The 16,797-nt window shown below is 42.2% G+C and overlaps 1 protein-coding gene across 1 annotated transcript in view; it reads left to right on the top strand.

Annotated features, from left to right (window-relative positions):
* Positions 1–687: 687 nt before the first annotated feature.
* Positions 688–16,797, top strand: part of LOC145415393 (monocarboxylate transporter 12-like) — a 58,629-nt gene continuing 42,519 nt past the window's right edge. The window contains exons 1-2 of the mRNA XM_080284677.1: positions 688–1,155; positions 15,917–15,982. Coding sequence (XP_080140803.1) covers positions 688–1,155; positions 15,917–15,982 — 534 coding nt within the window. The remainder of the gene's footprint in view (positions 1,156–15,916; positions 15,983–16,797) is intronic.

Here is a 16,797-nt window from a genome sequence, read left to right as displayed (position 1 = left end):
TTGCTTTTGAAGAGCATGTCGCCGCATACAAAAGATGCTGCCACAACTTGCCTCGCTTTGGGATGCTTCTGAAATATCACACCGCAGCGCCAATAATTAATTCATTATTATGACCAATTATTTAAGATGGATGACCTCTTCCCCTCACGTATGGTTTTTGTACCTGCAAAGTATAATGTATGTCAAGTGCCTGATACACACTGCAGTTTACATTTTTTAAAAAAGATGGAAAACTCTGGCACTTAATGACTATATTGAAGCGTCTGTGGAATAAAGAATATACCATTTTTGTGACTTCAATTCAAACATGACTTGTATTATATTATATTTAAATGAGTTAATGTTGCCCATCATCAAAGTTTATGGCATACGTTCAAATTAAAGCATCATTCCAATTTTAATCCTGGATTTTTAACACTACTGATACACTGAAGGGTTCATAGGCTTACACAGGCCTAGGGGGACCAAAGGATCTTGTTCATAAGCTGCAGTGTACTTCTACGGTCAATAAGGAGATCAAGGACAGATTTTAATGTTCGGCCTACTTATGAAGCATTTATGTGGTATTCGAGGGCCGTGTGCCGCGGTTTAGCTTCATTGTGTCTTGGCAACCCCGTGTAAGAGGACCCTCACTCCACAGCAGTACAGAGGAAAGGCAAATTAGCACCCACTAGACACCCCTTCACGATGAGGCGGACAACTTACGGGTCGACTGAAATGTGCCAGATGCCTATTGTGGGAACAGGATATAAGAATGTAGGTTATGTAAGTGAAGAATTCGTGGTCAGTAGTGAAGCACATCCATCAGAACAAGGAAGGAAAAGCAGTGCCTGTCAGGACAGGCACAGTGAGAAAGATGCAACAGATAAAGTGGACTGCTTCAACCATAATCATAACATCAAGTATTTCAGTGAGAAAAAACTGAAGAAAGAGTCTACAGGTTCTTTACGCCAAGCTAGTTTACAACAAGACAAGAAGTTTACACAACAGAACAGTGAGGCAGGTGTCCAGTGTGTGAGGGAAACAAACAAATTACCTACAAGAAAACCTGAAGGGGAAGACAGTAGGCCAGAGACGCAGCCAAGCCCTAATGAGGCTGATGCACCTGACGGAGGCTGGGGCTACTTGGTCATGCTGGGCACCTTCACCTCCATGGTTAGTGGCTTTACCTACATCCATTTGGTCTGTGTTATGCTAGAGTGGATTAGGCATGGTTAGGTTAGGTTAGGACTGGTTAGGTGTTAAGATATGGTTGATCTGACAAGATCAAGTTGACAGGCAAGCAAGATTATGTATTTTGTGGGAATTGGTCAAATGAGATTTCGTTAGGTTTATTTAACTTAGATTTGATTACATTTGGCGTGGTTACTTTAGGTTATATTGTTGTTAACTTAGATCTGTTTACACTAGGCGTGGTTAGGTTAGATTTTAGTGTATATGGTTAGTTTAGATCTAGTTGCATTTGGCGTGGTTACGTTAGGATTTATGGTGGTTAGGTTCGATTTGGTTGCATCTGCTTTGGTTATGTTAGGTTTTAGTGTGAATAGGTTAGATTTGGTTGCTTCTACTTTGGTTACGTTAGGTTATAGTATGAAGTTAGAATTAGTTACATATGACATGGTTAGGTTAGGTTACGTTTTAGTGATGTTAAGTAACGAGACCTTTCATGCAATCACATCTTCATGAGTGAAAGCACTCTGGACAATTTCGTCTTTTCCTTTCTTTTAGGATATCGTCATATCTACGAATCATACAACACCAAGTCATTTATTTGCATGTTTGTATGTACACACACACACACACACACACACACACACACACACACACACACACACACACACTGTACATGTACACAAAATCCTGTTGCCACTCACCAAACCTTCCTTTACCTGACTTGCGTAATCAGATTCCTCTATTCCCCCGTCTCTCTCTCTCTCTCTCTCTCTCTCTCTATCAATCAGTCTATCCATCTATACCTCCCTTCTCTATTTCTAGGCTAATGCTCTCTATCTATCTATCTATTGCCAGACGCCCTAATCCCGTAAGGGGTGTCCACAAACAAATCGCCTCCACGTCGCCCTGTCCCTCGCCATTTCACTGACCTGCTCCAAGCTCACATCCCCCTCTCTCATATACCTCTCCACTCCACCCCTTCATCTCGTCCATGGCCTCCCCCTCCCTCTCCCATCCTCCACCTCACTCACATACACTCTCCTCGTCAGTCTCTCACTCTCCATCCTGTCCACATGGCCAAACCACATCAATGTGTTTCTCCTAACGATTCTTATCACGTCAACATCCACATACAACGTTCCTTCACTTCTGCCCATCTATTCCTCCTTTTTTGTACATCTAGGCTAGTGCTGACAGATAATTATAAACTGAAAAACGTACGTTCATTAATAGATAAACAGCATATTACCCAATGTAGACAATTCCTAGCAACCATTGGTTTGAAATGGCTGGATAAATGTCTGCATGACATATGAGTTATTTGATATACATATGTGGAGTTACATGGAAAGACCTACAAATGAAGAAGTGAAGTGCCTTGGTGTTAAAGTGGGTGTTACTGAATGCGTTAAGAGAATATTCTGAGATGGTTTGGTCATGTGGCGAGGATGGAGAATGGAACACTGACTAAAACTTATTCGATCTGTTCTGTGAAGAGGCGAGCCTTAACTCTCTGAAACCTGGCAGGTGATTGGTTGTCAGAGTGCATTCATTATTAACAATCTATTCAAAATTATTTTTATTGTAAGAGTTCCACGAACGGTTTGATGATAAGTTTGCCCAAATGATATTTTACATGCAGGTATTTACACAGATTAATTTAAAACCCTAAAAATTTAATCAGCTGGCCTAGATACGTGTGAAATTTTGAAATTTCGGTGCAAATCAAAACACGTCCAGGTAAAGTTTTACGAGTACCTTGATTCTTCCCCCGTGTTTAGACAAACTAAGGTAAATTATGTAAATTCGGCGACATTACAAAAGGCTCCAGAAGAAAATGTAATGGTATCAGATTGACTGATAGATGCAGGAGTAGAAGTTCAAAACCGGTGGCTCATTGGTAGAGCATCTGACTCGTGAATGTAGAGTCATGAGTTAGCGCCACGCACGGGTAAGCTGCCCTTTCGGGAGAAGTAGCGCTACCCCGTCACCTAGCTGGTTGTAACAACCGTGGCTCAGTGGGTTAGAGCGATCTGACTGAAGCGTCGGAAGTTGGAGTCCACCCAAGGGCCATTGATGGATATCAGGAAGGGCGTCCAGTCATAAAGTGCTACACGCTCCAAAACCAAATTCCTCTACCCAGGGACAATGCCTCAACCTTTATCAGTAAAAGGGGACAGTGTAAATACATACATACATTCATTTTCATTCATTGCCAGACACCATGTATCCCAAACGGGGTGGCCAAGGGCTTAGAGTTAATTGTTTTACAGGGAGGGGCAATAATCCTCCACCAACCCCACTTGACGCATACATATATATATATATATATATATATATATATATATATATATATATATATATATATATATATATATATATGCTGATATCCACAAGGAAAAGGAAACACGAGATATCTCAAGTGCCTTCATGTATTCATATCTTCAGGGGAGAGCAAAGTGAAGGAGTAGTTTTTTTTTTTTTAATAGGAAGAGGGGGGAAATAAGGAGGGGAGGAGGGAAGAAAATAGTGAGATAAACAGACATATTTTTTTCTGGCCTGTTGACCATTGGGGCCAAAGTCCCTGGTCATTAAGGCCATATATATATATATATATATATATATATATATATATATATATATATATATATATATATATATATATATATGTATATACATATAAACATATATACATATATATACAAACATATATATAGACATACATACACACACAGACTTCCATGCATATAGACAGACACACTTTCATGCACACGTACATGTATATATATATATATATATATATATATAAGTAATCCCTCAACATTCCGGATGCCCACTTTCTGGACATCCCCACTTACCGGACATTGTGGGCCTGGACCATCAGAACCGAAAAATGGCCAGAAAAAGAAAAAAATCCCCCCCAAATCCGAATTTTGTTCCCACCCGTAATTTGAAATTGCCGCACGGCGCCAAACAGCTGCTTACACCATGGCCCCTTCACCCCTTCCTTCCTCCCCCCTCTCCCCTTCCTTGTCAGGTTGCCATTTGTTATTTTTCATTACCAATTGTGGGCCAATTTGGTAATGAAAAATTAGTTTGGTAATGAATCAGAATAATGCATTACCAAACGGATTTTTCACATGTATGAGGATACACAGGATGGAGATGGTGGATTGTTTGCTCTCTCTGATTAATCTGCTACCCTACATAGCGTGAAAATAATCAACATGCTGTTAATTATAAGGAGAGTGATTACATGTATTTCCACTTGTATATATAATTAGTGAAGAGTAAATGCTAGGTTTACGAATTTGGTAAAAAAGTTAAATTTGGTAATGAAAGTTGAGGAGATTGGTAATGTGGCCGTTGTGATCTGGCAACTCTGTTTCTCCGACATGAACAGTTACTCCCTAACTTCGATTGTGAATAGATGCTTATCGCACTGGAAGCCACACGTGCTCATTTTTTGTGAATAAACAGTGAATATACTGCAATACCTCGCCTCTAGACCACATGGGAATTTACAGTGTCGTGCAGTGTTAAGAAATTTGAACTTAGAGTGCAAAGGATCAACTGTGGAGTGCAAATTGGCAGTTTATCTTGTGGTTAGAACTGCAGTGGTGCAGTTAAGAACAGTGTGCAGTGTTAAACAATTATAACTCACAGTGCAAAGAATTAATTGCAGCACAACACTGGATTACTGTACTTGCTTCAAGAGCATTTTCACCACTGCCAAAACCTTAGAAAGGGAGCCACAAACGATGTGTAAGTACCCTGGCTGAGGTACAGTCACTTCTAATTCCTCATTCTTTGGTTCCTTTTCATTTATTTCATAATTTATGTCCATTATTGGTGTGAATATGGTCTTAAATAGGTTTAAATAGGTGCTATGCATGTCCGGTAGGGAGTTATTTAAGTGACTTTCAAAGTTAGGCTGGGTTAGGGTCTATAAGTATCAGTCCAGGAGGCTGGTGCCCACTATCCGGACAGGACCATTTTCTGGACGTGCCTTTGGCTCTGTTACGTTGGATAGTGGAGGCTTTACTGTATATATATATATATATATATATATATATATATATATATATATATATAATTTTTATTTTTTATTTTTTTATTTTTATTTCTTTATTTTTTTCTTGGTTTTATATTTTTTAGACCTTATAAAGAAAAACCTAATCTAAAGACCCTAAAACTAATCACCTAACAGACAAATCGCAAACCTATACTAAATCCTACAGAGACAAATAGCTAGACCTACACTAATGGTATAAATACCTCGACTAACAGAACACCATCGACTGCAGATATGTAATACTTTTCTACATTACATATCTTCACTCATCACCTGCTGACTGTCAGTCGAGGCACAGCCTAATATAGGGGACATCAATATATGAAAGGGAACCAGACGAGTCAGGAACATTTCCATATACATCAGCTGTTGGCCCTAATTGGAATAACAAAAAAGGTGGTATAAGGTATTTACATAACATGTACAAAAAGTGAAGGATCTCGACCAACAGACCACCATCGACTGCAACTGCCCAATACCTTTCTATATTGACTAAGAGGGTGTATGTAGGTGAGGTGGAGGGAGGGAGAGGGAGGGGTAGACCGAGGATGAGGTGGAGGGATGGAGTTGAGAGGTATATGAGGGAGGGGGGGTGAGTTGGGGGGAGGGTAGTCAAATGGTGGGTGACAGAGTGACTTGGAGGCGTTTTGTCTGCGGCCACCCTTTGCGGGATTAGGGCGTCGGGCTATAGATAGATAGATAGACATTTACACTCATCAGCTAGTGACTGTCAGTCGAGGAACGGGATTTAATGTAGGGGACATCAATATTAGAAATAGATCAGTGGGAAAGAGGAACTGTTATGTCAACTGTCAACCCTAATTAATAGTACAATATATACATAATTACAGTCGATAAAAAACAAAACTATATAGTAAAAAAGTCACATCACTCTGATCAGTCCGGTCTCTCCCAAGAAAGCCATCAATTTTCTCAGTCATAACAATGTCCTCATCACCCAGGATGGTGGAGAGGGTGAGGGGGACATCTGCTGCGCCGCAGTAATTTATAAGTAAAGCACGTTCACGAATAAATCGCCGACAGCGCAGGATGATATGATTCTTAGATAACACCGCATCACAGATGTCACAGTGTGGTGGGAATCGTTTCCATATAAGGTTTCATGTGCGTAAGCATGGTGGCATTAAGCCGTAATCGTGCCTACACTTTTTCTTCCAGGCGACTAGGACGGTTGGCAGTGGCCCAGTTGCTCAGTTACGGCTTATACGTTCGAATATTTAGTCTGGTCCACTGACCTTGCTGCAGAAGATTTATTGATTTCTTTCCGAGAGAGAGACTCGACAGTAGATCACAAGGAAAGTCTCAAGTCTCCTCGAGCTCTACAGCCGACTTTGCAAGTAGGTCAGCCTGCTCATTGCCGTAGATGCGGCAATGACCAGGTACCCAGATCAGCGTGAATGACTTGTTGCATGAATGCAACTTAACAATGTGGCCCTGGAGCTCGTTCAAGTCCGTAATGCAAGATTTGATTGCCTGAAGGGCTGACTTTGAGTCTGAAAATATGACAAATGAGTCATGCTGAGAGTTTAGAGCATAGTCTATGGCTTTGTCAATAACAAAAAGTTCGGAGGTATACACAGATGTATGAGTTGGCAATCAATACCTGAGGGCACATTCAGTCGACCATACACTAGCACCCACACATTCACTCGACTTGGAGCCATCAGTGTGCAATTGGTGGGACCCAAGTGACAAATGATGATGTTACGAAACAAGTGGTAGACCTCTGCCTCCGGCGCCTTGGCCTTTTGTGCTGGGAGCCATGATACATCAACAGTAAAGCCGGGTGGCTCCCAAGGTACTATATTTTTTAACACCAACGTGTCACAGTAACTGAGGTCCACTCCAAGCTCCTGAGTTAATAAGTGGAGGCGAACAGCAAATGGCCGATGTACCCCCTGCAGAAGGTGGTGGTATTGACGCAGGGGGGTACAGGCCACATTGCCGATAATACTTTTCCTTAATGTTCGTAACCCGTACGATAATGCCAGATGGTCATGGCGAATACGGAGGGGAGGCACATTCGCCTCCACTTCCATACGAGCTACACGGGTACACCGGACAGCTCCAAGACACATTCGCAAACATTTATTCTGCAACATATCCAATCCTTTCAGCATGGCATCGGATGCCGAGCCATACACCTGTGCGCCATAGTCTAGCTTTGATCGAATAAGGGACTTATACACCAATAACAAAGATTTTCTGTCGGCACCTCATGTAGTACCCGCTAGGTACTTGAGGACATTTAATGGTTTATCACAACGAGCTAGCAAATTATTAACATGAATTTTGAAGTTCAAACGATGGTCAAAATGTATTCCCAAAAACTTTACAGAATTTTGAAAAGGTACCGCCTGATCATCCAAAGTTAAGCACAAATTAGGTATGTAACGAGTCGTAAAAACTACAGCGGCACACTTAGGGACAGAAAACTTAAATCCCCACTGCAGGGCCCATTGGTGGACAGAGTCAAGGGCTGCTTGAATCCACCCAGCTGAAAATTGTGTATTATGGGAAAAGTGCCATATTGCACAATCGTCAGCATTGAGCGAGTATTGAAGGTTCCTCGGGATGGGAGCTGATGACAGAATATCATTGATCAAAATACTAAATAAAGTGGGAGTAAGCACACTTCCCTGTGGCACCCCGTTTTCCTGGATAAATATATCTGATGTTACGTCCTGTCCCTTAAGAAATTTGAAATAAAAATAGGCAAATTTCCTCTTGAACCATAAGCATAGAGCTTCATTAGTATACTGTGTTGCCATGTCATATCATATATAGGCTTTATGGATGTCCAAGAACACCCCTATCATGAATTCTTTATTGGCAAACGCCTCTGAAATACAATGCTCCAAATTCATTAAATGATCTAGTGAACTTCAGTATTTACAGAAGCCACATTGTTGATCATTTAACAAAGTCTTTGACTCTAAAACAAAAAGAAGCCTATTATTAACCATATGTTCCATGACTTTACATAGACAAGAAGTCAACACAATAGGATGAAATGAAGTGGGATTCATAAGACGACCAGCCTCTTTGGGTATCGGTATGACATGTGCAAAGTGCCATAAGTTTGGGAATGTTCAAGACGCCCAAATCTCATTGTACAATGGTAACATCTTAATCAGGCTGTCCTGATTAAGATGCTGGATCATACCGTACATGATGGTGTCAGGTCCAGGGCTGGTGTCTTTACAGGATTTAACTCCCCCCATCCCGACGTTTTCTGGGCAGTGGTACGCCCCAGTCCCGACATTTTTGGACCTTTTTTTTTTTTGGCTCAAACATCTGCTTTTGGTGAGAAACATCGAAAATTTATAGAGAAATCGCTCACCTGAGGTTTAAAATACTCGATCCAGGTAGGAGTACCTCCTTACCTTACAGGGTTTTCTATCAGGCTGGCTGCAAACAAAACGAGTTCTATGGGAGAATAACTATTCCACACCACTCATAAACGGTATTTATTTATTTATTTGGCACGAATTTATATGTAGTACGAGAGTATATTGGTTTTCAAACGGTAATATAGGCATTATAAGCATTGTTTCACTCACTAGCTCATCACCATTCCTGACCTTTTTTTGCCACATTACCTGATCATTTCTGACTGTTTCTTCCTCTAATGTTTGTCCTCCACATTGTCATCGATTGAGGAATCACTCTGGCCCTGAATTTCGTATCGTGGCATGACATGGCTTTACTGGCCAGGTCACTGATAACAGGTGAATTGCTGAGGAAAGGGCATGCAGGGGGGGGAGGAGGTCATGCTGGGTAAGGCATTGTCCCCGCCAGGCATCTTGTAGAGGAAGGTGTCCTGTGTATATCAGGGACCTTGCAATGTTGCCGCATTAATTTACGTCTCCGGGATATGAGTGCACATCATGTGAGAACGTGAATTCATGTCTCCGGGATGGGGTGGTTTAAGGGCAAGGAGCAATTCATCTAGTGTAAACTCTTGGTTGTACGGGGAGTCTACGTCTTCTGTGGCAAAGTCTATGATCTGTAGCTCAGCCGTGCGTTTATGATGTTGAAAACGCAGATCGTAATTGGCTGAGCTACTTACATGAGAAAAACTCCAGGCGAGGATGTTAGCAACGTCCACGGGCTCGTCATAGATGGTGTTATTCACCTGCAGGGTGGTGATAGGGAAGTATGGGCCTTTATTATTTAATACTCTAATGGTGGACTAGACTTTACTTAATGGTGTTGTACGAGTCACCGTGGACACAAAGGACTGCCAGGAGTCACGTTTGGCCCTTATTATTCTCCTTGCCTCAGCCCGTGCCTGTTTGTATGCAATAAAATTTTCCTCAGTGGGCTGACTATCAAAAATCCTGTATCTCCTATTGCGTTTCCTTAATGCTTGTTGGCAATCCAGCGTCCACCAATGTGCTCTGTGCTTCGCATGAACTGTATAAGTCTTGGGAATAGCAGCCTCAGCTGCATGTAATATGGAATTAGTTACATTTTCGACCTTAACATTTATGTTCTCCCCAGATATATCTAAATTGGTGATCCTTGAGAAGGATCCCCAATCTGCTTTCTTATAAATTTTGGAGGTGGAGGGTCCGAAACAATGTCGCGTGTATAAGAAGGACAGATGGGTAAATGATCACTTCCCAAGGAGTCGTCATAAGGGTCCCATGAGAAATCTTGATGTATACCAGGGGAGGCCAGAGATAAGTCAATGGCCGAAAAGTTACCAGTACAATCATCTACACGAATCACTCTACCATCGTTCAGAAGACAGAGGTTGGACTGTAGTATTAGGTCAGCTACTTGCTCCCCACGACCATCGATCCTCAAGCTACCCCATTGATAGTGATGGGCGTTAAAATCGCCCAACACTAACTTATTGCCAGGAAGATGTTCAAATAGTGAATTTAAGGCATCACTATCAATGGGGCCATGTGGAGGACAGTACAGAGAGCAAATACACAGATACTTGTTATTAAATTTTACTCTGCACGCGACAACTTCCAGAGTAGAATTTAGAATCGCTTCTATTTGTGCATGTGATTTGTGTGTGTATATGGCAACTCCGTGACCTTCATATCTTCTATACAAATGATAGTGTTTGAACTGTGGAGGATCAGGATGATCCTCCAGGTGTGTCTCTTGTAAACAATGTCTGGCCTGTGTATTGATAGCAAGATTGCTATATTTTGTAACTTGTTCCTGATACCTCTACAATTCCACTGTAACGTAGTGAAAGTGACGGTTTAAGATTTACTTTGGGGGCCAATATGCTTAGTCTTTTTTTGCCACCCGCCAGAAGGTGAACGACTACCGGGGGACCTATCCTTGTGCTTGTTGATGGAAACCTCCTTACTTTCATCAATAACTAGGCTCCCAGTCTACCCCGAGGAAGAGCTAACCTTTCTCTCCCTCACTGGAGTGGGAACCGGAAGAACATGAGGACGTGACTGTTTCGTGAGGGTGGTCATGTTACTCTTAGTAGACTTGTCAGACTTCAGTTTAGGCTGTAGTGATGGAGAGGCAGCAGCAGCCTGAGAATATGTGGAAGCCTTAGGGATGTCAGTGGGAGAGTTAGAGCGGACAGGAGGCCGAGATTTAGAGGTACTGTTAGTGGCAGGAGGGAGAAGGACAAGGTCAGTTTGCATCTCGACAGAGCACATCACAGGATGGGACATTACCGCTGAAGAATAGGACCTATTCAGCATAAGAGTTGCATGCAACTCCTTCACCTTTCTCCTAGCTTCGTGGAAGGAAATACCCTCAGTTGCCTTCATCGTGCAGACCTCCTTCTCCTCCTTCCACTTGGGAAAATCCCTAGAGGAAGTGGAGTGAGTATCCTTGCAGTGAAAGCAACGTACTGTCTCGGATGTACAATGTTCCGCATCATGACCCTGGCTTTCATACTTGCCACACACTGGCTGGGAAGCCTGACAAGTCTTGGCACCATGCCCATACAGCTGGCATTTCAAGCAACACAAAGGGTTAGGGATGTACGGCCAAATGTGAATGATTTCATAACCAACTTTGACATAACTAGGAAGAGAAATTTTGCCAAACATCAAGATAATAGTTTCTGTCTTCGTCCTTGTGCCTTCCGAGTAACGAGTAATGAATTTAGCCTCAATTACATCTTGCTGAGCCAATTCTTGTACGATTCATCCTCGCTCATTACCATGAGATCCCTGCAAGTGACAACACCCTTTCAAGAATTCATGGAGATTGGGATTTTCAATTCGCCATCGTAATAGTGAAATTACGCAGTTTCAACAAATCTTTTACCTGTGCCGAGTTAACAGTTTTGACCAGGAGCTCTCCATTAGCAAGTTTTTTAACTTGTTCAACTTCTCCTGCACAGTGGTCAATCACCTTCTTGATAAGGAAGGGATTGAGACTGGACAGGGGAGTGGAACCTAGAGCATGAATTATCATGTAGGTTGCATTTCCTACTGGAACGTCAAGTGGGGCTCAAGTCTGGCGTCCGTCAGTCTGGGGGTGGTCAGTCACGTCAAACCTATTGTCGTCAGGGCTACCTTCCCCCCGAAGGGGGGGAAGGCAGTAGGGGCGTCTGCCATAGTGTGAAGAAAGAGAAAAACGAGCAATGGACAAAGTATCTGGGGAAGACACACCTAGTCTGAGATTACCCTCTCAAACCACTCTCGGGAGGACGTGCCTGTGTGTTACTCACAACCCAGAGCGATCAGATGGGGGTACACTCCAGAGGCGAGTAAGTAAAGGCAATCTCAGGAAACAGATATAGGCACTTGCTATATCTCTAAAGGGCTGGGAGGAAAATTAATACTAGCCAACCTAACTTTTATTTATGCTATATACAAAATTAATGCCAGTGAGGCAACCTTACAAAGCTAGAGGAGAGCTCAGAATACACGTCTGCACTCCCCACGACCATCCATCAAAGTCCCTCGAAAAACAGAAGGAAAGTCCAAGAATAACAGTTGGTGGGCTGACCACCTTGCTGTCTTTTGTTTTTGTTCACATTTTCTATGATTTGTTTGATTGGTTATTACTAATTTAAGTGTTGTTTTATTTATTTGTTTCTTTTTTTGTTTATTAATTTTTATTTATTTTTTTGAGTGTGTGTGTGTGTGTTGCCGTGTTGGAAGCTAGCTAGCTAAGTGTAAATTGGCTGTGGCTCTAAGTGTAGTAGGCTTAGACTGCTGGGGAAGTTTCTGTTAGTGTTTATAGTGTTTGAAAGTTGTTGTTGCAGTTTATTAAAAGTTTCATTGTCCCTGTCCTCTATTTTTTGCCAGATTTTCTTGGTTTGTTTGTGGAGACGTACGTTTATGTTGGTCATTTCGTGTAGTTCCTGAGTATTGTGTGTGTAAGGATATCGTGTGTTTGTAGCAAATCTTATGGCTTTATTTTGTACTCTCTGAAGTTGTAGTAATTGTGTTTTACTCAGTGTATGCGTAGGGATTGGAGGGTAGTCTAAGACTGGAAGAACATGCGCTTTTATCAGGTGTATTTTTATTCTTGTTGGTACATCACAGAATCTGAAAAGTTTAGATAGAGCGTGGTTGGCCTTACTCTTTCTGTCTTTGATGTTAGCAGTGTATCCGTTCGTGGTGATTTTCAGTCCCAGAATTTTTCCTGAGTTTTTGAATTCTATAGGTTCATCATTGATGTTAATTGGGTTGTTTTGTCTTGAACCTAATGCTATCACTGTGAATTTGTTCGTGTTAGTTTTTATTTTCCATTTTTCTTCAAAGTCATTAATTAATTCTATTTCTTTCTTAGTTTGCCTGCTGATCATATTTTTAGATTTGCCCACATAGGGGATAAATTGTGTGATATCATCAGCATAGCTTATGTTGAGTCCTTTGTTTGGAGGAGGAATATCTTTCGTGTATAGAGTAAAAAGTGTTGGAGATAGGACACTGCCCTGAGGGACTCCACAGCTAAGACTGAATCTGTCACCCATGAAAGAGTTAACCCTTACACTTGCACCCCTGTCGTCTAGGAAACTGCAGAGCATCTTCCCCAGTACGACAGGGAATCCCAAGTGCAAGATCTTGTATTTCATTCCTGGTTACCAGACCTTGTCAAAAGCTTTGGTTATGTCCCTAAGTACTACATGGCACTGTCCTCCGTCTGCTTTGTTGATGGCAATTTGTTCAGTCATAATTGCCAGGGCTTGTGTTGTGTTCCTACCAATAAGGAAGCCGTACTGATAGGGATTGTTTATGTCTTCTGTTTCTGTATATATTCTTAGTCTGTTGTTGATCACTGTCTCTAAGATTTTCCCAGGCACTTCTAGGAGAGATATTGGTCTGTGATTTTGTGGGTGGCGAGGGTCCTTGTCAGCTTTAGGAATAAATTTCAGTACAGAATGTTTGAATTTGGTAGGGAAATATGCCGCTGGAAGTGTTGCATTTAATATGTGAGTTAGTGAGTGAATGGGTGAATCTGGGAGGTTTTAAAAATTGTTTTATTGAGCCCACTTTCACCTGGGCATGTCTTTTTCATTTTATTGATAATGTTTGTGATTTCTGTGTTTGTGATTGGACGTGTAAGGAATGCGGTTTGATTTAGGCGTATTTGGTCTGCTGTGTTGTATGGTGTGGTCCTGTCCTTGTGTACTGTGAGGTATTGATTTACTGTCTGTTCTGTTTGGGAGTGGGGGGGGGGGGGCTCTGCTAGGTTGATCTTCTGTAATTACCTCTTTCCAGATGTCTCTAAGCAGAGCTTCCTTGTCTGGGTCAGAGTATACTTTTTCATTCTGAGTGTTAAACATGTAAGGAGGTTCGTTGTTGTTATTGCCAGATAGAGATCTAAGTTTCCTCCAAAAAATTTCTGCTTCCTTGTATATGTGGGAGAGGTTTTGCCCTTGTCTCTGAGTGTTTTGTTTGTAGCGTCCTGTGTAGTTGGAGCTGCAGTGCTTTATATGTAGTGTAGTGTTGTCTGGTCCATCCGGTTGTCTGTGCATGTTGTCTAAGTGCATTGAATTGTGCTATGATGTTTTGTGTTTCTTGACTTGGTGTGTATCCTGCAAGCGGTTTATTTCGTGTTATTGGGATGTGTAGTGCTATGGCTTGCTTGATGGTGGTGTACCATGAATGTATTATGTTGTCCAGTTCAGTAGGTGTGGCGTATTGTAGGTGTGTTATGTCTAGGAGGTGTGTATCTCTGTGTCTTTGGAAATTTTCCCAGTCAGCAGCAATGAAGTTTGGTTTTGGTCTGCAAGGCGAATGGAGTGGATAGATTGAAATTTCTGCGATTATGGGAATATGGTCGCTTGTTGTTAGGGGTCCTTGTTTTACATGTATGTTGTGGTAGGTGTTGTAGTTAGATAAGATTATGTCTGGTGTTGTAGTTAGATAATATTATGTCTGGTGTTGTGGCAGAGTTGGCTGAGTGGTATGTGGGGAAGTGCGGTCCTATGTGTTGTATTGTTCTGTCAAGAATTAGCTGGTGTAACTGTGATGCCACTACATTCGTGTCTCTGTATCCAAGTGTTCTGTGGTGTGCATTTAGGTCCCCCAAAAGATAGACTGGTGTGTTTCTTCTAAAGAGTGGTGATGTAATCTGGCGTGGGTATGAAAGGTCTGCTAGGTGGGATGTAATCTGTGGCTAGTAAGATGATTCCTGTTTGAGTTTGTATTTCTATTGCCAGAGTGTTGGTGAGAAAGTCGTCAAGTATTCTGTGTAGTATGTTGTACTTGACTGCAATTGCTGTTCCATCCATGTTTCTTTCGTGTCTATTTGATTTGTAAACTCTGTACCCTGGAATTTTTAACTGTTCATCAGATTTAACCTCATGTCTGTTGAGAAGGATTATGTGGGGATCTATGTGTGTGTAAGTGTTGTTTGGATGTGTCTCCTTCCCCTCCAGTAGAGGACGTTATGTTGTATTATTTTTAATGTTTGGGCCGTTTTGTTCGGGACTGAGAGGAGTGTTTGCTTTTGGCAGCTTGATTTGTTGCTGTGGGGGGGTTGAGCACTTCCTTGATGGCATTGGGCAGTTGCCTAGAGTCTGGGTGCAGCTGGCCTTGACGAATTTCTTGTTGACTGTGTAGAGGGAGGGATGCATGGTGGGTGGGATTTGTGGACCTGGTGTGTCGTTTTAGTGGTTCTGTGATTGGTGGGATGTGTTCTTGCCGATGTTCTGCGTCAGCTTCGCCTGAGATTACTGCCGGGATTTCTGTGTCTTAGTCCTCGTCTGCATTAGATGATGCATCTGATTCCTCAGATTCGGTAGAGGTGTTTAGCTCTTCACTGTCTGGTTGTTGTGAAACAGCTTCCTTCATTATTTCGTTGTTTGGCATAATTGTTTTGATGATTGCTGCACATGGCTGATCGTCTGGGAAACTCATAGTAGGCAGGTTATTAGCCCTGAGGTATAAGTTTAGTTCTTTGTTAAATGTACTGGTGCTACGGCGTTTTGCAAATGAGCATTGAATAGGCACATGATGTATTTAGCTAAAGTGTGCTTGTAGCCAAAGAGTGGGTTGTTGGAGATGGTGCTGGTGGCTTGTCCTGCTACTGTCTTTGTAATATCAGCATATACTTTGTCTTGCTTTGTTTTGTTTGCCTTCTTGAGTTCTTCTTCCTTTCCTTTTATTACTTCTTTTCTAATCTTGCATCTCATTGCAAGGGTGCGGTGATTATCGTCACAGTTGAGGCATTTTTTGGTTCTTGCAGTGCATTGCCTCCGGGTGTGGTCGTGTGATCCGCATTCTGAGCATGCTTTGTAGTCACTGGGCTTGGGTCAGTGTTTTGTTATGTGATCCTCTTCCTGGTAGCACTTGACGCAGGTGATGATTGGTGTATAGGTCTCTCTTGTGATCTGACTTCTTCCTACAGACATAGAGAAGAGTAGGAGACTTCTCCTTTTTCGGCCATTTTTACGTCCTCATATTCAACCTTCCGTGTGTTTATTTTCTTGTTGTTCTTGTTTGGGAATTTTGTTACTTTGGCTGTTTTTGCTCAGTCCTGCAGCCTTTGTATTTCTTCTTTTATTTCTTCTTCATATTTGTAGATGAAGTCATTTAGACGGTGGCAGATTATGGTTCTCTTGTATCTCAGTTCTGTTGGTATGAGGGGGGTAAATCCTGCGTTTCTGCAATGAGTGCTCGTTTCATGTCTTAACAGGAGGTCTATATCCTTGTCTTCTGATGTTGCGATTATTAAGCCATCATTGCCAGGGTGTATGACTGTGATCTTAGCCAAGGTAGGAGCAGCGATTTCTAGGAGTTTGAGTTTCGTTTCTCTGCTGTTTGGGAGATCATGTTTAAATTTTATCCTAGCCATTGCAGAGTCAGTGAGGTTGTAGTTAGATGGTGTCATTTGTGTGGTTCTGGCCGCCTGCCTAACCCATGGGTGCTCCTTGCCTGAAGGCGATCTCTCCCACTCACTAGTGAGCGTCGCAGAGGTGACCCTGAGTCTTCCCTTTATTGGGATGCCTAACGTAGCTTAATCCAGCGGGTTGGCACCCTTTCCTTCTCCCTCCCCACCTCTGCTAAGAGGCCCCTTCCAGCGTATAGCGTCAGGATTTGGTTCGGGATACGGTAGGGACTCTACGG

Source organism: Coenobita brevimanus, chromosome 102 (genome assembly GCF_032717465.1).
Source record: "Coenobita brevimanus isolate Jiangsu-jjx chromosome 102, ASM3271746v2, whole genome shotgun sequence".
In the NCBI taxonomy this organism is placed as follows: Eukaryota; Metazoa; Arthropoda; class Malacostraca; order Decapoda; family Coenobitidae; genus Coenobita; species Coenobita brevimanus.
The sequence above is the reverse complement of the archived record's forward strand: the minus strand, read 5'-3'. Positions and strand labels throughout refer to the sequence as shown.